Source organism: Myxocyprinus asiaticus, chromosome 4 (genome assembly GCF_019703515.2).
Source record: "Myxocyprinus asiaticus isolate MX2 ecotype Aquarium Trade chromosome 4, UBuf_Myxa_2, whole genome shotgun sequence".
NCBI lineage: Eukaryota > Metazoa > Chordata > Actinopteri > Cypriniformes > Catostomidae > Myxocyprinus > Myxocyprinus asiaticus.
Window position 1 is genome coordinate 17883102 of NC_059347.1, and position 21361 is coordinate 17904462.

Genomic DNA, 21361 nt, shown 5'->3' on the forward strand with positions numbered 1-21361 from the left:
AAGTACCATTCATCAGGTTATCTACTTTTACTGAAACATTTTGTATATGCTTTCTTGTGACGTTAACATTGTGCATTGTGTTTGTCTACATAATTATGATGATTAGGAGTGTGTTTTAGCTGAAAGATTTAAATGTTAGTGCTTCAAGCGAAGCTGATGACCTGTTATGTTTTGAAGGGACTGCAAAGTTAAATGATGAAAACAAAATTAGTAAGTGATTGAACAACAGCAAGAGAGGACAAGCCATTCAGTCCTGATTTGTCATGACAGATTTATCTCTTACTTGTGGACATTTGTTGTAAGGATCAAATTAATATGCTAATGCATTTACTCTTGGCACAGCAATACAGTAAAGCTAAAGCTTCTACTTGGATCATTCCATATTGCACTTGGCTCACTTTTACCAATGTGTTGATGCATTTGTTTGTGTAATGTGTACAGATTGGCAAAAAGAACGGCACTCAAAATGCCCCACTGACCCCTCTCAGTAGATTTAACTGCAACTTGTGTCACATTTCCATGATATGAATGAGCATACAGTGGAAAAGTGTACTTTTTCTGATTTTGGGTGAAAATCTGTGGAATTCTGCGGAATGGATTTAAACGTGGCAAAATATGTTATGCAGAGCTGTGAGTACTACACTATTATTGGGAGCTGACAGCACAATCAAATTAGCCGAAAATATTTAACAAATACACAATTTAATTTACATACGCAATGTGAATGATGGCCATTCCAATTCTGTGGATTTCTGCGAAGTTATGCTGGTGCAGATTCTGTGTGAGCCTGCTTATAACATACAAACATACTCAGTGGACAGAGCACATTACACTAGCATCAGATTCATAAGCAGGCCCTTTTAATGTGTTTATGCAGGAGTACACTGGCTGTGTCCTCGGATTGCCTTGATGGTGATGACAACTTGCATTCTTGAGTTTTGTCTATTTATGTATGTGAAGTCTGACCACTGGTAGAACTTTTAACTTGTAGATTAGTGCTGTGGGTTTCCCCACTGTGATGTTTTGGTTGTAAAAAATTCTGTAACATGGCATTATGCAGATAGTTGGTTTCCTTTTGAAAGATATATTTTTAGATGTTACCTCATCATTGTGTTTGTTTAACCTTTGAATCTCAAAAATTGCTGTTATGTGTTTCTTCTTTGTAACAAACATTTCATAAACTGCTAATTTACGTCTTTTAAATGACGACACTAATAAAGCTTACAAAAAAAATCAAAGTTTGTAATAATTTGAAAACAAATTGTTCTTTAATGTTCCAATTAACAAAGACATATGAATTACCATAACTTATAACTACAATGGAATCTAAAGTTTCGGCTTTACATTCAGTGTCTGTTTTATAAGCCATCTCTGAACTCATTCATAACTAAGACAAAACCAGACGAATCTGCTCTAGTTTCCTCTTTCTCCTGCTACTTGTTCCATCCACATCAGATTTCAGTGAACATCAGAACCACATTCCTCATCTCCACGTCTGATGCTTTAACAGCCTCCTGGGCATTCCTTTGCTCAGACAGTGAGGCAGCTCGGACTGACACACACATCATTGTGTCCTTATCCCTGTCAAAGTTCCCAATGCAGCAATGCACCTGACCCCTGATCAGTCTGGACAGTGTCTGGACACCTACAGGACAGATGCGCAATCACTTAATCTCTCTGAATTGACATGCTTACATTGACTCCACCACTGCTCCAACATCACAAAACAATGTGCAGTTTGTGGGGGATATAAAAATAAAAATAAAATTCTGACTAATCCATTGGAAGAGTAAAGCAGAAAATGTTCTGAAAAGTGGGAAGGAAGTGGGTGCAAGACATAACCCAGAGAGAGCATCTCCAGTCTTTAATGTTTGTCATCGCTGATCAAAGCCAACTAGAGGAATGTGGGCAGGTCTGCTTCTTAATCATTTTATAAACATGTTAAATGGCAATTTTGGAGAATTATTACCACCAACAGCAATGCAGGGGAGTATGTGCATAACATTAGATTTGAGAGCACTAAAAGGGAACGTTTATAACAGTAACATTAGTATAAGAAGAGCTTAAACATTTGTCTGATGATTTTTACTTGCTGAACGGATACTTTCTTTCTAAGTCAAGTTGCAAATAAAAAGTTAAAGGTGAAGATACAGAGGCCACGATACAATACGTATCACAATACATGTTGTTTTTGAACTGAATTTCTCCTGAGCTTACTTCTGTGTTAAAACGTTTGTTTATAGTAAACTTTCATTTTGCTCCAACCAAAACACAAAAAGTTCATAAAGGTAAAAAAAAAAAAAAAAGCAAAATAAATAATTATGTTACAGAAAAGTAAATTAATCTCATTGGCCCTTTCTTCTTTTTGCTTTCAAAGTGTTTTGTGCTACCCTTCCCTTACTATAGATTAAAATATTCTGTTTTAAAATCAAATCCTGTTTTTAAAGTGTGCAACAGGTAAATCAAGGCCTCTTGGATTAAACAATTTAACACAAGTCCAGCACAACTACACACTGTTCTTGTATTCAAATGAAGAGTTGTATAATAATCATTACAGGAAATTGTAAAGAACTCATTTTATTACCCTTTTTGTAGACCACATTCATAAATACACAGAAAGAGACATAGATGGCAGTGCAAAATATGCTGTGGTAGATCAAGTAAAAAGACATTAGCCTGCAGTTTGTCTAACTCACCCTCACATTTGATATCCATGATGTCTCCACCGCATTCAGCATCACTGCCATAAAATTTATCGTAACACTTCTTGAGGCGTCATTTTTTGAATCTGAAATCAATGCGGGATGACAGCTGTAACGGGTGTTACGGCTGATGAAGAAGGAGATCGTTGAATAAAAAGCTTGAATTTGAGTCTATTCCTCAAAAGGCGTTACCTGAAGATGTGGATTATAGCACACAACTAAAACTGATTACTTTTATTAATGCTGCTTTTGTGATTTATTTATTTATTGTATATTCTAAAAACTCTGTCCCACGGCAAACAAAAAATAAATAAATGCTTGATGACTGCAGAATTTGTATAAATATATTAATATTGTATTATGTAAATGTTTGACTTTAGAACTGTAAGCCACATTGTTTTCATTTTAATATTTTAGCAATTCATCATAACAACTGTGTAAAATACTTGAATACCACCTAATAAATGCAAAACAAAGCAATAATTTCAGCAGGTAAAATTTTCACTTTAGACCATGGGGTCAAATTGTCTTTATTACAAGAAATTAGCAATTAATAAGTAACATCTTTGTACAGCCAGTACTAATTAGCATGAATTACTGGCTTAATATTGGTTTGTAAACTTGATATTTGATGGGTCTCAGAAATAGAGCATTAACTACAAGACTTTCCATACAGAAACAGGATAATAGGATATTTAATAAGTTGTAAATGATGGCTTAGATCATCTTACTAAGCATTCCGTTAATTATTCATTACTGCCTGGTTCATACTTAACTAGTACATTATTGTGTGGTCTTGCGGCATTTAATAAGTTGTAAATTATGGCTAATATAGCCTTACTAAACATTCAATTCATTATTAATTACTGCCTTATTTATGCTTAACTAGTGCATTATTGTGGACCCTTAAAATAAAGTGTTACCATCGGTTTTAGAACATGCATTTAAACATGTCATTGATCAATAGCCTGCAAGGCTGTAAATGACGTCAGGTGGAAGAGGTGGACATTTTGTTGTTGTAGTTATTGTTGTTTTGTCTTTTTAATCTACTAATAGTATTACCTGAAGAACAGTGTACAGGAATGTGTGTTAAGAGGGTAAATTTTGATTCCATGTCGAGTGAACAAGGAAATAGCATCACAACGATATTCCCCAACTCACACTTTCAGAGTAGAGACACTGGACCACATGTTTACCATCCCTCATGGAAAATGTCTTTGCTCCGTGCTCTCCCACTGTAACTGCAGAGTCAAGTGTGGCTGTGAGTAGAGACAGTACTGTTAGAAATGACAATTCAAAGAGAGGGCACCTCATCTGTGTGATACAGTCTACTCACCAAAGACCTCAAATATAATCGGCAATCTGTTCTTGTACTGGTTCCAGTGCTTCATGCCTTCAATAACAGTAGTAAGGACATGCATGGACGTCTCATGTGGTGGTTTCTTTCCAACAGAAGGGAAATTAAATCAGACATGTTAGCTTATTATTAACAGAAATAATTATGACTGCTTATTAGGAAGCGGATAACAAAAAATGCAGTACATTGTGTGTGTGCTTCTTAAAGAGTTAGTTCACCAAATTAAAACTTCAGCAATTATTTACTTACCCTCATATAGCACTCAAAGTTGTCTTGTACAATTTTATTTTCTTCCGTGGAACACAAAAGATGTTAAGCCAAATATCCAAGCAATTTTCCATATAACGAAAGTAGACGGTGACTAGGGAATGTCGTGCTCCAAAAAGGACAAATAAATACCATTATAATACTGATTTGTAACATTATATATGCGGAGCAACGCTGAGGCCAATTGTGGTCCGATTAACGCACATACTGTACATGCTGGAAAAAGCCAAGCTACAATCACATTATTTAGGTCTGTTAGTATAACTTCGCAAAAATCACAATTACATTTTATTCTAACTGAAATCGAACAGGTGCATGTAACATTTTTGAATAGAATAAATGTAACATGAAAAAACAGTTTTCACAGTGCATGCTCTATAACATTTTCTCTCTCTGCCTGTGGAAAATAACAGCAATTGTTTCACTTCATGAGAAATTTTCAACAATTCACTGATTTTGAAATATAAAAGTAAATTTACTATTATAGTTAGCACATAGATATGTTTTTTATACCAAAAGATGGCTGGTAGATTTTTTGGTAGAGTTCTGAGGGACATTTTAATGCCCAGTTCCCAATGCGCTCTAGGTCCTCATGGTGGCGTAGTGACTCACCTCAATCAGGGTGGCAGAGGATGAATCTCAGTTGCCTCCACATCTGAGACTGTCAATCCGCGCATCTTATCATGTGGCTTGTTGAGTGCGTTACCGCGGAGACCTTGCACGTGTGGGGGCTTCATGCTGTTCTCCGCAGCATCCTACGCACAACTCACCATGTGCCCCACCGAGAGCGAGAACCACATTATAGCGACCATGAGGAGGATACCCCAGTGTGACTCTACCCACCCTAGCAACCGGGCCAATTGGTTGCTTAGGAAGCTTGATTGGAGTCACTCAGCACACCCTGGATTCAAACTTGTGACTCCAGATGTGGTAGTCAGCATCTTTCAAGGAGTTCTGAGGGAAATGTATGTTATGAAGTTATGAAGAAAAAATTTAATAAATAAAATACAAATGCCCCTGTTCTCCCCTACAATAATAGTAGTCCATATGTCTTAAGCTACAAGTCATACAATAGCTCTGTGTGAGAAACAGACCGCAATTTAAGTCTGCCCTCTGCTCATTGTCTGCTTAAATTGTTTGGAAAGAGCAGCTTTATGGTTTTCATTTTTAGGTGAACTATCCCATTTACCTTGGTTATGTTCAATAGGGAAAACCGGATTATAGGCACAGATCTGCTCACCAGCTGCTGAGTGGTGATCCGCTCACTTGAGGTGTTTTGTTTTGCCCGCATTCCACTGTCTGATTGTCTGGTAGATCTGAAGTTCCACTTTGTGCTGCGACTCTGATCTCCAGGGCTGCTAGTGCTTACTGCTGCAGGGGAACACTGCTGAGGACAGTAAGGCATTCTGAAGGAACTTGTTGGCCTGTTAAATGACTGTCGATTCTGGTTCTGGAAGCCACTAGACCATCTGGTCTGGCCAAGTGAGGTTGAGCTGCTACTTGGAAAGCCACCATGAACATAGGATCCAGTTGTTGCCATGGAATCACGCCTCACTGGAGGCCTTTGCTGAACTGTCTGTGACCTGGAAGTCAAATGGTGACAAATACACACAAAATACGCTGTAGAAATGTTTTGTTGGGTAACCTAAAATGTGTTCATGTGGTAACACAGTATAAATGAACTAGTTTTATTCTACTCAAAAATATTTTTAGACTGAATCAAGTTTATGACATTATGTTACACTGTTGAAGGTGATTTAATAAGTAATAAAGTTCAGGTTAGGTAGAAATACAGTATATCCTTAAAGGTGCACTCAGTCAATTTTAGGTGGCTCTAATTCATCCCAGTAGTACCAGTGGCTTTGGACTTTTTACTGACACCTATCATCTTGGATGCACAAAGTTTGTTTACTAACTGCTGCCGCTCTACACAAAGATGTTTGTTAATCTTTTGTTTTGTTACTTTTAGTCTGTGTTTTTCTCCATTTCACACTATAAACACATCCGTATATTGGACATTCTTGGATTAAATCTAAGCAAAGTTTTGCATGTTGTTGTTGTGACTGAACTGCCGCGACCTGCAAACTCTCTGCCGGCTGTGACCTCTGTGTGCTCGCGCTTGATGTTGCAGCGTTCATCCGTGATCTGTGGCGTGAGAGCTACAGGTCGTAACGGTTTCTTTCATGACTTCATAAGGGACCTCTTGTTTGGACAATTCATCTTTCCACTTGCACTCATTCTATGTCCATTGTCTGGAGGATCACGCTCCTGCTGATCAATACCATACCATCACTCTGGACTATACTGTTGACTTGGACGCCATTGCTGTTTGTTGTACTGTAAGTATATTGTGTTTGCTGATTTATTGTTTGGTTTGCTTATTTTGTTTACATTTACAGTTATCTTTGACCATTTGCTGAAAGCGCTATATGAAGAAAACATGTTATTATTATTGTCATTATTAGTGTAACACAGTCAACTGCATGATACACCCTGTGTCTCAATCAGCTGCCTAGCTCCCTATGTTGTGAAACAGTATATCGTGAACATGAATTCAGGCACTGGCAAGGATGTTCAGCCACTGAACATTGGGACACTTATGACTCAATCACCTGTGACACGTTAACGAGCTTGTGCATTGAAGTGCAGCTGTTATTAATCAACAACATCGCTGTATAAATGGACACTATCGTTCATTTTCGTTTAAGATATTCAAAGTACAGTGTTATTATAACAAATAAATGGCATAAATAAAGAAATAAAAATATATAGGAGTGTATTTTAAACCTTCTTTTAACAACTCAAATATTTAAAAGAATGTTTAACTTTCATGGTAATTATGAATGAAAGACATTACAAACAATATCTCTAGTAAAGAGAACATAAGGCTTGGACTATTCTTTCGACTTGAGAGACTTCAGAAGACATGACGACGTTTCTGGTAAGGGAACAGTGAGCAACGATGCTCCCTGGTTTTTACGGTGTATTGTGGGAGTTTTTAGGGAGCGAAAGTATTTAGAATACATTACTGACCTTGAGTAATCTAACGGAATACATTACAAATTACATTTTACAGCAAGTATTCTGTAATCTGTAGTGGAATACATTTCAAAAGTAACCCCCCCAACCCTGTATATATATATATATATATATATATATATATATATATATATATATACATACTGTATATACATACAGTATATATATTTGTATTTCTATGTATACTTATATTTTATATTTGCTTTTTATTTTTATTCTATTTTTTTATTATCTCTGTCTTGTTGTTGTATTGTTTGTGCACTGGAAGCTTCTGTCGCCAAGACAAATTCCTTGTATGTGTAAGCATATTTGGCAATAAACCATATTTGGTTTTGATGTGCAAAACATTTTAATTAGCGAAAACTTACTGAGTGCACCTTTAGGGTTGCCTATAAATAGTTTTTACTTTTTTTTTTTTTTTTTTTGCCACATTTTCACAGTGTTCCAAAATTATTTGGCTATTTAATTAACTAATTCACCCACAAATCTGTCTTTGTTACTCACCCTCATGTTGTTCAAACCTAATAACTTTCTTTCTTGAATACATAGTGACAGAAAGTTTTGTTAAAGAATTCCTATGACAAAGATTCCCCTTTGTGCTTGCTATAAAATTTTAAACTACAGTATGTGAGGCAATGATTCCAAAAACAATTAATCAAACGGTCCTGTGCTTGTAAATTGCAGCACAGATTGGCAAACAACAGCTTTTCAAGACCTTTCTGGTTATGTGGTCTTGTTTCATATAGGATTTAGTACCAGGCATATGCAGGCTTTTTTGGGTGAGGTAAAGGTGCGTATCCTTGTCCTTCTACAACCGGTGAAGCAGCAGGTCTAATTTTGGCTTGCTGTGAAGAAAGATAGGGTCGCTGGTTCCACAGATCACTCTGACCTAAGGATAAACCAAAAAGAAACACATAAGATTGGTAAATATGATAAACAATCTGTCTATTGACTGTGTTCTGTACACTTCATAAAGTGAAAATGTGCCATTACCTTCTACCTTATCTGACCCATTAAACTCGGACAAAATACATTTTTACAGTGTATTACCTAATGTTCTTTGGTGCATCAGAAGAAAAAAAAGAAGAAAAAAAAACATCTTTTAGCATCAAGTAATTTATTCATCATTAGATATGAGACTGATGCAAAGGAAGCACATACCAGGTGGACCAGAGGAGGATAAGGAGAAGGTTTGTATCTCATTGTAGTGATTGTCAGAAAAGAGATCACTCTCAGAGGGATTAGACGTCAAAGGCAGCCTGTTTCTCTTCCTTTGATTAAACAGAGGAGCGGAAAGACAGCCTACAGAAGAATAAAAATACAGAACTCTGCTTTGATTTTAAGCTCCAGAAAACTGAATAACAGCTTAACTGCAGCAAGTGTTGTGTTTTACAGATAAGCAGTTTTCAACTATACTGACTGAACACACAACTTTAGATACAGGCAGAAACCCCAAAAATGGGAGTGTAAGTACCATAAGTATTCAAGTGAGATGTAGTGGTCTGCTCATCTTGACAAATTCACTCCTCACTCACTCTTTTAACTGGCTGATGTTTACTACAAAGGAATGTAACAATATTATGGGAAAGTGAAAGATAATACAAATAATTTGTACCTTTATAGCTCGTAAAGAGAGAGAGAGAGAGAGAGAGAGAGAGAGAGAGAGAGAGAGAGAGAGAGAGAGAGAGAAAGAAATCATGCAGAAACACTGAAATTACAAAAACATACACTTACCTCAGCCTAAAAATCAGTTCTACAGGTAATTTTGCTTTGGCTGTGAATGAACTCAAAGAGAAAGCACAAAGGGTGTTTTATGCCATTAAAAAAATCTATTAAAATTGATATTCCAATTAGGATCTGGCTCAAAATATTCAAATCAGTCATCGAACCAATTGCATTATATGGCAGTGAGGTGTGGGGTCCACCTGTAAAATTAGACTATTTAAATTGGGAAAAACATCCCACTGAAACTCTGCATGTGGAATTTTGTAAAAGAATCATTTATGTCCAAAGAAAAGCCCCAAATAATGGATACAGGGTAGAATTAGGCCAATACCCTCTCTTTTTGAACATTCAAAAAAGAGCCATCAAATTCTGGAAGCACCTAAAAACAAGTGACCTCAACACATACCATTATAAAGCCCTTAAGTACCAAGATCTGAGCTTAGTGAGGAGTCCCCTATATCAGCTTGTCCTGAGACTGACTGAAGTCCCACCTGAGGAGATCGGCCAGTCTCAGGATAATCACACACTCACAAACATTCGGCCTAACCAAATTATACACAAAGAAAAGGAAAAATACATAACGCATTGGACAAACACCATTAAAAATCAACACAAATTGGAATGTTATTCGGCACTAAATCGAGAGTACACCATGGCAAACTATCTGACCATGGTGACTGACAGAAAGTTAAGAAAAGCACTGACGATGTACAGACTCAGTGAGCACAGTCTGGCTATAGAGACGGGCCGACGCAGACAGACCTGGCTGCCCCGCGAGGACAGACTGTGCTCCCAATGCAACCTGAGAGTGATTGAGACAGAGCTGCACTTCCTCACGGAATGCCCAATATACCAACCAATTAGAAACAAATATTACCACAGAATTAATATATGCCCAGATTTCAATGAATGTACTCCGACACAACATTTTTTTTTTCTAGGTGAAAAAGAAGAATGTGCAAATATAGCTGCAACATTTGTAGTATCCTGTAGAAACCTGAGGGACAACCAGAACTAAAAAATAATAATAATACATGAATGTGTTGATGACCCCTGACCCCAATCCCCTAGCCCTGTTACCGACCCTATATAATGTTGCATTAATGCTGAATTGTTATTTCTTTATAGTTATTATTGTTTTCATGTTCTAGTCTTTGTTCAGTTCCTGTTCTGTTTTTCTATGTAATTGCTTTGGCAATACAAAATGTTTTTGTCATGCCAATAAAGCTCTTTGAATTGAATTGAGAGAGAGAGAGAGAGAGAGAGAGAGAGAGAAAGAAAGAGAGAGAGACATTCACTCTGGGGAAAACTGCAATAGAACACACCCTACACTATGACTACCCCTCGGTCTACAAATCAGTGCTTCAGGGGGTTTTGGTCTGGCAGAGAATGCACTAAAAGAGAAAGCTAGAAGAGCATTCTATGCTATTGCAAAATGAAGCCCTTAAAACCCAAGAGTTAAAGCTTAAAACCAGTCCCATTTGTCAGCTGGCTCTGAAACTGACAAACCCTCTAACAACTAAAAAAACACCAGTTTCAGACCAGCACTGCTGAACAAAACCAAATCAGAATAAACCAAATCATAAAAGAAAGCAAAAATTCTTATTTGTACCACTGGGAAAATGAAAGTAAAAAACAAAGCAAATTGGAATCTTACTGGACCCTAAACAGAAAGTATAATCTAACAGAATATCTCCACACTGTAAGAGATCCAAACAGAGACAGATCCTCACCAAATACAGGCTCAGTGATCACAGTCTGGCCATAGAAAAAGGAAGATACAGATAAGCATGGCTTCCAAAGGAAGAACAAGTCTGTGCTCACTGTGACATTGGTGAGGTCGAGACAGAGACACACTTTCTCCTTCCTGTGAGAAATTTACAGATGTGAGAGAGAAATACTTTGACAAACTCTCAAACCTCATGGCACAGTTTTCCAGTTCAGCAGAAACAGATCAAATGCAGGTGTTACTCTGGGAGGACAATCATGCATCAGTTGCAGCTAAATTCATTTTTGAGCTGCACACCCTCAGAAACCAATCACTGCCTTTATGTACTTCAGTCACAGTATTTCTTTTATTTTTTTATGTTCATAATGTCTTGTTAAATGCTTATTTTATTTTATATAGTGTATATTGTTAATATCGTTTTTAATTTGTTTTATTAATTACCTGGCACCTTATTTTAATTCTATATTTATTGTTATTTGTTACTGTTTTATTATTATTATTTGTCTTATCATTATCTGTTTTGTGTATTAATGCTTTGGCAATCACAATTTGGTAAACACAATCATGATAATAAAGTACTTTAAATTGAAATTGTAATTGAATTGAGAGAGAGAGAGAGAGAGAGAGAGAGAGAGAGAGAGAGAGAGAATTTGAATTTTAAGTTCACCTTTATTATTACAAAATACTTACTATTATTACAAAAGGTTTACAAATTATTTACATAAACAAAAAAATAAAAAAAAAAACAATTACACTTTTTTTTTTTAAACATCAAAACCAATTCATTGTCATACAGTGTACATAATACTTAATTTAGTCCCCATAACTCTATAAACTTTGGCAGAGATTCCACCAACTTGTAGTATGCATACTCCACCCTCAATCGAGAAGCTACAAAACCTAAAAACATAGGCACAACGCTTATTGCCCCTTGCCCGAACACTCTGTTTTTTCTTGTCTTCCAAATGACCAATTTTGCAGTGCCAGATAAAAAATGCATTAAAATGCTAACAGTAGTGCTCGCACATTTTCAGAGGACAACAGTCTTGAAGGTAAAAAGGAGTTCAAAAACAGTGGCTCCTTTAATAACCAAGACCCAGCAGGTGTATTAGATGGTCTTGATACAACAAAAACCTTCCAGGCCTCAAGCACAGATCTATAAAAGGGGGGAAGATCCACCATTTCAGTCTCTTTCAGCTGCATTAAAAACAAATGTTTATCAAAATTAATTCCACCTGCCATCCTTAAAACAGTTGTTGCAGTGTCCATCCAGGCAGAGTTTTTATTGTACAATAGTCTTTGGGCTGTTTGTAGCCGAAAAGTCATTATCCTAGACTTGATATCCACCAGGCCCTGCCCCCCTTCTTGTACTGGAAGATACAAAGAGGCTGATCGAATCCAGTGTTGTCCTGACCAGATAAAGTTCACCAGCCTCCTTTGAACACTTTGAATTAGTCCTGTAGGTGGCTGCAGTACACTCAGTTTATGCCAAAGAGTAGAAGCCACTAGATTATTAGCGACCAAAACTCTTCACCTGTAGGACAACTGGGGTAGCAACCATTTCCAGCAAGACAATTGGGTACACACTCTTTCCTCTAAACCCTCCCAATTTAACTTTTGAAACTCACTTTAACCAAAATAAATACCTAAAATTTTCCATGTAAGATCTCCTGGCAACTGTGGAAGGTTTTCAAAAGAAACCTGTCCTGCCCAAAAAGCCTCACTTTTGTCCCAGTTAACTTTAGCCAATGAAGCTTTTTCATACACATTGAGTGCATTAACCAGGGCCTTAATATCTTTTTCATGATTGACAAACACCGTCACATCATCAGCATAAGCACTTATAGTGATACTTGAACTCTGAGATAACCCAGGAACAATAAAACCACACAAATTTTTATGTAAATTAAAAAGAAGAGGCTCAATAGCAATGCTATATAATTGCCCTGATAAAGGACAACCATGTCTGATGCCCCTTGAAACTGGGATTGGCCGGCTTAACCCACCTCCCACCTTCACAATGCAAGCAGCACCCGTATACAGCAATTTGACCAGGTTTTAAAACAAATTCACCAATACCAAACATTTTTAAATCATTCAAAAGATAACAATGATCAACCCGATCGAAGGCTTTTTCTTGATCTAAAGAAATTATACCAACTTTAATTTCAAAACCTTTACAAATGTCTAAAATGTCCCGAATTAAAAACAAGTTATCCATGATCGTTCTCTCTGGAATACAATAAGTTTGATCTTTTTGTACAATTAAGTTTAGATATTTTTTAAGTCTGTTAGCAAGACACTTAGACAAAATTTTATAATCAGTGGTCAGTAATGCAACAGGTCTCCAATTTTTAAAACGAGATAAATCCCCCTTTTTTGGTAATAAAGATAAAACGGCACATTGACAGGATATAGGCAAATAACCATCTTTTCTGCATTCACAGAAAACCTCATATAAATCTTCACCAATACAGTTCCAGAATCGCTTGTCAAAATTCAGACGGCAACCCATCAATCCCAGGAGATCGTCCAATACCAAGCTGACCAATTGCAGCAGTAAGTTCTTGAAAAGACAGCTCAGTGTCCAAGGCAGTCTTAGAGTCTGAGTCTATTTGAGGCAAGTCTTGAGTTAGCTGTTCGGCACAATCAGTATCACAATGATCAGCAGCATACAGACTAGAATAAAAAGTCACTGCATGACGCCTCATCTCCATAATATTACTGGTCACCCTCCCATCAGGAAGGCGAAAACATGCCATTTGTTTCTGTTGTGCCACTTTGTGCTCTAAATTTAAAAAATATGCACTAGGGGCATCCATGTCATTAACAGAGACAAACCGAGACCTTACAAGAGCTCCCTTCACCCACTGTTTTACATTTTCAAAAGTGCCTTTACAAGTTTCAGAATGTTTACAAAAATTAATATCCTGAAGCAATTTAGTGTTAAAATGCCAATAAGAAGACTTTTTTATACACTTGGACATACTTATAGCAAGAGAAACCAAATGATGATCTGTGAACCCTACTGGAATGATTAAACAATCAATAATCCTACTACTAAAATGATTGGACACATATATCCTATCCAGTCGAGCAGTACTAACTCTGTTATCCATCATTTTAATCCAAATATATTGTCTCACTTGTGGATGTTTAATCCACCACATATCTAAAAGATTGATTTCTTTAATTATTTTCGATAATTGAGATGAAGACTGAAAATGAGGTTCCTCATTGGTGCGATCAATAGTAAAATTTTCAGTACAATTCCAATCACCTCCCATAATTATATTTCCATCAGAACACTGATTTAAAACATCACTTAACATACTGAAAAAGATAACTCGTTCATGCCCCACATTAGGTGCATATACATTTACAAAGTAAAAAAGGACTCCTTCAATATCAGCTTTCACTACGACAAGTCTACCATTTACAGGTTCCTCTGTTTTTAAAACATTAACTCTTATATCTGGAGAGAATAAGATTTCCACCCCTGCGCTCACATTTGTTTTATGACTAAGTACATACTGCCCTTTCCACCAAATTCCCCACTCAACTTCATTAACTGTAATCGCTATGCGTTTCTTAAAGGAAAATAACATTACATGTTTTTTGCTCTATTGTTTCTGATACCAGAGCACGCTTATGTTCATCCCTTCCACCATTAATGTTAAGTGAGCCAACCCTTAAAAAACTGGAAGAAAGAGCAGACAGACAGAAAGACATAGAACTAAAGAAAAAGACACCATGTGATGCATGGAAGGTCAATTACAGAAGTACTTTTTACGTTCTCTTTTTCTCTATTTTTCGATATTTTCTAACTGCAGTTAAGTGCTTCTTTAGATGGAACCGCTTCTTTTCGCTCAAAAGATCAACCCCCACAGTCTTCTGAAGAAATGTAACTGACTTTACAAACTTTCCTGCATAAAAGCAGACTCATCTGACAAAGCATCCTCTGCTGCTGTCAGTGATTCTGTTCGACTCTTCTCTGCATCACATCCATACTGATCAGCACTAGTACTTGGCAACACATTCTCGTCAAATTCATTGTCCTGTTCAACCACTAAATGTTCTTTACCTTTAACAGCATTATCATCAACATCAGTATTTGAACTTGTTGCCACTACCACTGGTATCTCTAAAGTATTTGCCGCTACATTTAAATCCATATTAATCTCTGAGTGTCTCACCTCCATGCGGCCTGAAGTCTCCTCCTGACTAGTATGTATAGAAGTAGCCTGAGCATCAGCCTCTATCCCTGGGCCAATGTTTTCCTGTCCACGCTCTTTATGCGGGCACACCTGCCGTTTATGGCGACATCACCACATTCAGAGCGCCACAAATTCCCGATAGCCGCATAAATCATATATGATCCTCCTTCGTGTTTTATACAAAAAGAGACGTTAAGTGTACGATCTGGTGATTCCTGGGTAGCTCAGTGGTAAAATACACTGGCTACCACCCCTGGAGTTCGCTAGCTCGACTCCCAGGGCGTGCTGAGTGACTCCAGCCAGGTCTCCTAAGCAACCAAATTGGCCCGGTTGCTAGGGAGGGTAGAGTCACATGGGGTAACCTCCTCGTGGTCGCTATAATGTAGTTTGTTCTCGGTGGGGCGCATGGTGAATTGAGCGTGGTTGCCGCGGTGGATGGCGTGAAGCCTCCACACGTGCTATGTCTCCGTGGCAACGCGCTCAACAAGCCACGTGATAAGATGCGTGGGTTGACAGTCTCAGACGCGGAGGCAACTGGGATTCGTCCTCCGCCACCCGGACTGAGGCGAATCACTATGCGACCACGAAGACTTAGAGCGCATTGGGAATGGGCATTCCAAATTGGGAGAAAAAGGGGAAAAATCCCACAAAAAAAAAACATGTAAACCTGTCTCCTAAAAGACATAACATGCTTCAATGTCAGGTTCTTACACCCCAGAAAAATCGCTCTGAACGGACTCGCAATCTTGCCAAACCACAATAATTCACGCTCTAATATGTCATCAGAGATGAACGTTTGAAATCACTACTTTACTAGATTATGTAGTGGTGTGACTTGCACCAATTCATCTTTAATAACAAGCCCAGTTTCGATCACTTGATTAACAAGATGTTGTTGTTTAAAAAAAATGACTATGGCTTTATTCATTCTGGAAGCAGAGGAAATATTCTCATGGCCTACCCTCTCTCCTACCACAACTAGAACATCCTCCACCATCACTCCATACTCTGGCATACACCTAAAGCCATTGCGCAGAGAAATGGATGGTGTCTCCACGTGGAACGCCATCCTCTTATCCTTTTACACAACTCCCACTTTTTTCACAAAAATTAAACTAATACCAAACCATGCAAAAAGAAAGAGAGAGAAAGAAGAGAACAGCACAGCCAGGAGCTAGAAAGACAACTGGAGGAGATGAGAAACCAGCTACACAAGAACACTGCAAAATTAAAAAAAACAGCACAACATCAGCACTGAGTCAGCACACAAACTCACAGCACCTCCACCTCTACAACCCCTCAGGGTTCGCTGAACCCAAAGAGGAAAGACAGCAGCAGCAGGCAGAGCCATCCACCTACCACAACACCACCCAACAGAGAACTGAGGAGAAAGGACAATATTGTCATCCTCTGTGACTCCAATGACAACCACCTCGACCAGAGACAGCTGTTCCCAGGGAGGACTGTGAGGAAATTCTGGTGTTCCACCACCAGCTCTGCTCTGAAGCTGCTGAGAGAGGGTGTATTGGGTGCACCCTCTCACATCATACTCACACCAGGACAAACGACCTCAGCATCAGAAGGGTGGATGTCGCTAAAGCTCTGACCGACGTGGTGAAAACAGCTTCCAGGATCTACCCCAGTGCTAAGGTCATCATCTCTACCCTTCTCCTTCGCAGAGACATTCCACAAAAAAATCATTCACGCAATTAATACAGAGATAAAATTAGTTGGACAAGTACAAATTATACAGTGCATCCGGAAAGTATTCACAGCGCTTCACTTTTTCCACATTTTGTTATGTTACAGCCTTATTCCAAAATGGATTAAATTCATTATTTTCCTCAAAATTCTACAAACAATACCCCATAATGACAACGTGAAAGAAGTTTTTTGAAATCTTTGCAAATTTATTACAAATAAAAAACGAAGAAAAAAAATCACATGTACATAAGTATTCACAGCCTTTGCCATGACACTCAAAATTGAGCTCAGGTGCATCCTGTTTCCACTGATCATCCTTGAGATGTTTCTACAACTTGATTGGAGTCCACCTGTGGTAAATTCAGTTGATTGGACATGATTTGAAAAGGCACACACCTGTCTATATAAGGTCCCACAGTTAACAGTGCATGTCAGAGCACAAACCAAGCCATGAAGTCCAAGGAATTGTCTGTAGACCTCCGAAACAGGATTGTATCGAGGCACAGATCTGGGGAAGGGTACAGAAAAATGTCTGCAGCATTGAAGGTCCCAGTGAGCACAGTGGCCTCCATCATCCATAAATGGAAGAAGTTTGGAACCACCAGGACTCTTCCTAGAGCTGGCCGCCTGGCCAAACTGAGCGATCGGGGGAGAAGGGCCTTAGTCAGGGAGGTGACCAAGAACCCAATGGTCACTCTGACAGAGCTCCAGCATTTCTCTGTGGAGAGAGGAGAACCTTCCAGAAGAACAACCATCTCTGCAGCACTCCACCAATCAGGCCTGTATGGTTGAGTGGCCAGACGGAAGCCACTCCTCAGTAAAAGGCACATGACAGCCCGCCTGGAGTTTGCCAAAAGGCACCTGAAGGACTCTCGGACCATGAGAAACAAAGATTGAACTCTTTGGCCTGAATGGCAAGCGTCATGTCTGGAGGAAACCAGGCACCGCTCATCACCTGGCCAATACCATCCCTACAGTGAAGCATGGTGGTGGCAGCATCATGCTGTGGGGATGTTTTTCAGCGGCAGGAACTGGGAGACTAGTCCGGATCGAGGGAAAGATGAATGCAGCAATGTACAGAGACATCCATGATGAAAACCTGCTCCAGAGTGCTCTGGACCTCAGACTGGGGCGAAGGTTCATCATCCAACAGGACAACAACCCTAAGCACACAGCCAAGATAACAAAGGAGTGGCTACGGGACAACTCTGTGAATGTCCTTGAGTGGCCCAGCCAGAGCCCAGACTTGATCCCGATTGAACATCTCTGGAGAGATCTGAAAATGGCTGTGCACCGATGCTCCCCATCCAACCTGATGGAGCTTGAGAGCTCCTGCAAAGAAGAATGGGAGAAACTGCCTAAAAATATGTGTGCCAAGCTTGTAGCATCATACTCAAAAAGACTTGAGGCTGTAATTGGTGCCAAAGGTGCTTCAACAAAGTATTGAGCAAAGGATGTGAATACTTATGTACATGTGATTTTTTTATTTATTTATTTTTTAATAAATGTGCAAAGATTTCAAACAAACTTCTTTCACGTTGTCATTATTGGGTCTTGTTTGTAGAATTTTGAGGAAAATAATGAATTTAATCCATTTTGGAATAAGGCTGTAACATAACAAAATGTGGAAAAAGTGAAGCGCTGTGAATACTTTCCGGATGCACTGTACTTGTCTACCAGTTTCCTCCAGCATCTTCACAAGGTCCTTTGCTGTTGTTCTGGAATTGATTTGCACTTTTAACACAAAACTACGTTCATCTCTAGGAGACAGAATGCATCTCCTTCCTGAGCGGTATGATGGCTATGTGGTCCCATGGTGCATACTATTGTTTGTACAGATGAACGTGGTACTTTCAGGTGTTTGTAAATTGCTCCCAAGTATGAACAAGACTTGTGGAGATCCACAATATTTTTCTGAGTTCTTGGCTGATTTATTTTGATTTTCCCATGATGTCAAGCAAAGAGGCACTGAGTTTGAAGGTAGACTTTAAAATACATCCACAGGTTTGACTCCAATTAGCCAAATAACCTATCAGAAGCTAATTGCCTAAAGGCTTGACATTTTTTTCTGGAATTTTTCAAGCTGCTTAAAGGCACAGTTAACTTCGTGTATGTAAACTTCTGACCGACTGGAATTGTGATATAGTCAATTAAAAGTGAAACAATCTGTCTGTAAACAATTGTTGGAAAAATTACTCGTGTCATGCACAAAGTAGATGTCCTAAATGACTTGCCATAACTATAGTTGGCTAATATTAAATCTGTGGAGTGGTTAAAAAATTAGTTTTAATGACTTCAACCTAAATGTATGTAACCTTCTGACTTCAACTGTACATATGCAAGTGGTAATGTATGTGCAAGGTAGGGGTATGTACAGTTATTTAATTAAATATGTGAATTTACATATGTACATGAGATATTTACATTATTGCACTATGGGAGAATCCTGAGGCAGTTTAATTGTTCATTAATTGTGGGCATTAATCAAATTTATGAAAGAAGAGAACAACATGTGGCACGCATTTCCAAAATTTATTTTTGATCAAATGGGTGGTATAGACTTTTTGTTGTGATGTGATTCTAACATTGATAAACTACCTGTGAAATTAGCTACATTTCATAAACAAGCATTGTTGGCCTGGATGTTGGTGTATAAACACAATTTTTCCCCAAACAAATATTTTATCTGGAATAATAGAAGTATTCAATATAAAAATCTCTCTTCTACAAAAAATGGTACAAAAATGATATTGTTTTAGTTAGACAACAATTTATTGTCTTACTAAAACAATATCATTTATGTACTCTTAAGTACTCTCTTTTGTACTCATTTTATCACTCTTTGGGGTGAACGGTCTGTAAACTGTTCACCCCAAAGAGTATGCTGTTTTGTTTGATGCCATAACTCAACAAGTTGTGCAGTTTGTTAAAGCTTGTGAAAGTGATGTCTCTGAGATGTTAGATGTAAAAGACAGCAGGTTTATAGGCGATATAGACATTCTCAAACATAATTGTACTAATCAACATATTCGAAATATAATAACAGATGAAACAGCTACTCACAAATGTTTATTATGGACCTCTGCATTTAAAAATATAGACTAGAGCAAAGCATGGAAAATACTTGGAAAATTTTGTGTAAAAAAATAAAGTGAAAAAGGTCACATTTAAAATTTTTACATGGAATATATCCAGCTAAAAGTGTACTAGAGAGGTTTCAATTAGATTTTTATTATTCCTGTAATTTTTGTTCATTAGAAAAAGAGTCTATTGTCCATCTTTTTTTATAATTGTGTATACACAAAGATGTTTTGGGTGGATATGGAAAACTTTATTAGAAATAAAACTGATATGTTAGTCAGGTTTAACGATTTTGGCATCTGTATGTATTATTCAAATGTAGATAACAATAAGAATTGTATTTTTCTTGTACAACTTTTTATTATTTTGGGGAAATGTCACATACACAAAAAGAAATGGTCAAGTTCCAAGCCAAATTTTATTCACTTCCTCCAGGAAACTAACGAATATAGCACCTGTTTAGAGAACATTGGTAATGAAAAAGCAAAGAAGACTTGTATAGAATATTTGAGATTTGAATGTACACTCTGGATTTTTGTGTATAAATTGTATATTTTTGTATACTTTGCTCTGGCAATAAAATAAAATAAATAAATAAAATAAAAGAGGCAGTAGGCAGGGTGTGTGGGGTCCAGAATGATTCTACCTGCACGTTTCATCACTTCGGAGACGTACAGGTCTTGGAGGGCCCATAGACAGCGATTCAAAGGTAGCCGTGTTTTATGACGAAATAAAACAAATTCCAAGAACCATTTCAATTGAAATTATTTCATTACATTATAGCACATCAACATCCGGTGACGGATTGTTTTTGAAGGGCTCTTAAAAGCGTGAAATTGATTTATATTTTCCCTATCTATTCCTATTGACGAGTGATCAGTCACGTAACATTCGATCCCGGAACTGAGTGCCCATGAGCAAAGACGGCAGCCTCCCTTTCGCTAGCTTTCTGGGAGCCCTGCGCTAGCTGAGCACAGTCATAGAGATGAATGGGGATGCTAACGGGTAGCTCTCTCTAGGTATTTTATAGCTCCATGGTCCACACAGAGCAGAAACTACCAACCCCTGCGGCCAAAGTCGCGTTCAAGACAAGTTAGTCCACTCGGCGGCCATCTTTGGAACGCTCTCGGACAGCTATTTCCAATGGATAAAAGCGTCATGAAAGTAGAAAAGGATGTCCGGCCTTACAGGTAAAATAGCCAACCACCTTTTAGATAAAGACATCGCCTGTCAAGCAACTCGAGAACGCGCATGCGCATTAGCTATACAAGCCGAGAAAATTGCGTTTTAACGTAACAAAAGTTAAAGCAGCACAATTTACAATACCCGTGTTGTCAGATTTCACTGCTGGGTTAAAATATGTTCACTGATCGTAATCTTGACCAACCGTTTTGCAGATTTCGGTCTTCCCCCATTTAAGTAGATAGGAGCTGCACTGCCATGCCGTTTGTTTACATAGAAAAATGGCTGCACTGCATGAGAGCGTTCCAAAAATTGCCGCCGAGTGAACTAACTTACTAAAAAGACTTTGGTAAACACA

At 38.1% G+C, this 21361-nt stretch overlaps 1 protein-coding gene across 1 annotated transcript; it reads right to left on the reverse strand.

The window, feature by feature from the left end:
* Positions 1–1357: 1357 nt before the first annotated feature.
* LOC127439706 (spermatogenesis-associated protein 22-like) lies at positions 1358–21271 on the reverse strand. Its single transcript, XM_051695969.1, has 7 exons — positions 21209–21271; positions 8527–8667; positions 8122–8254; positions 5567–5909; positions 4039–4144; positions 3866–3961; positions 1358–1645 (listed from the first exon to the last, which is right to left on the reverse strand). The coding sequence occupies exons 1-7, from the start codon at positions 21234–21236 to the stop codon at positions 1452–1454; spliced, it is 1041 nt and encodes a 346-aa protein (XP_051551929.1). The 5' UTR covers positions 21237–21271; the 3' UTR covers positions 1358–1451.
* Positions 21272–21361: the final 90 nt, after the last annotated feature.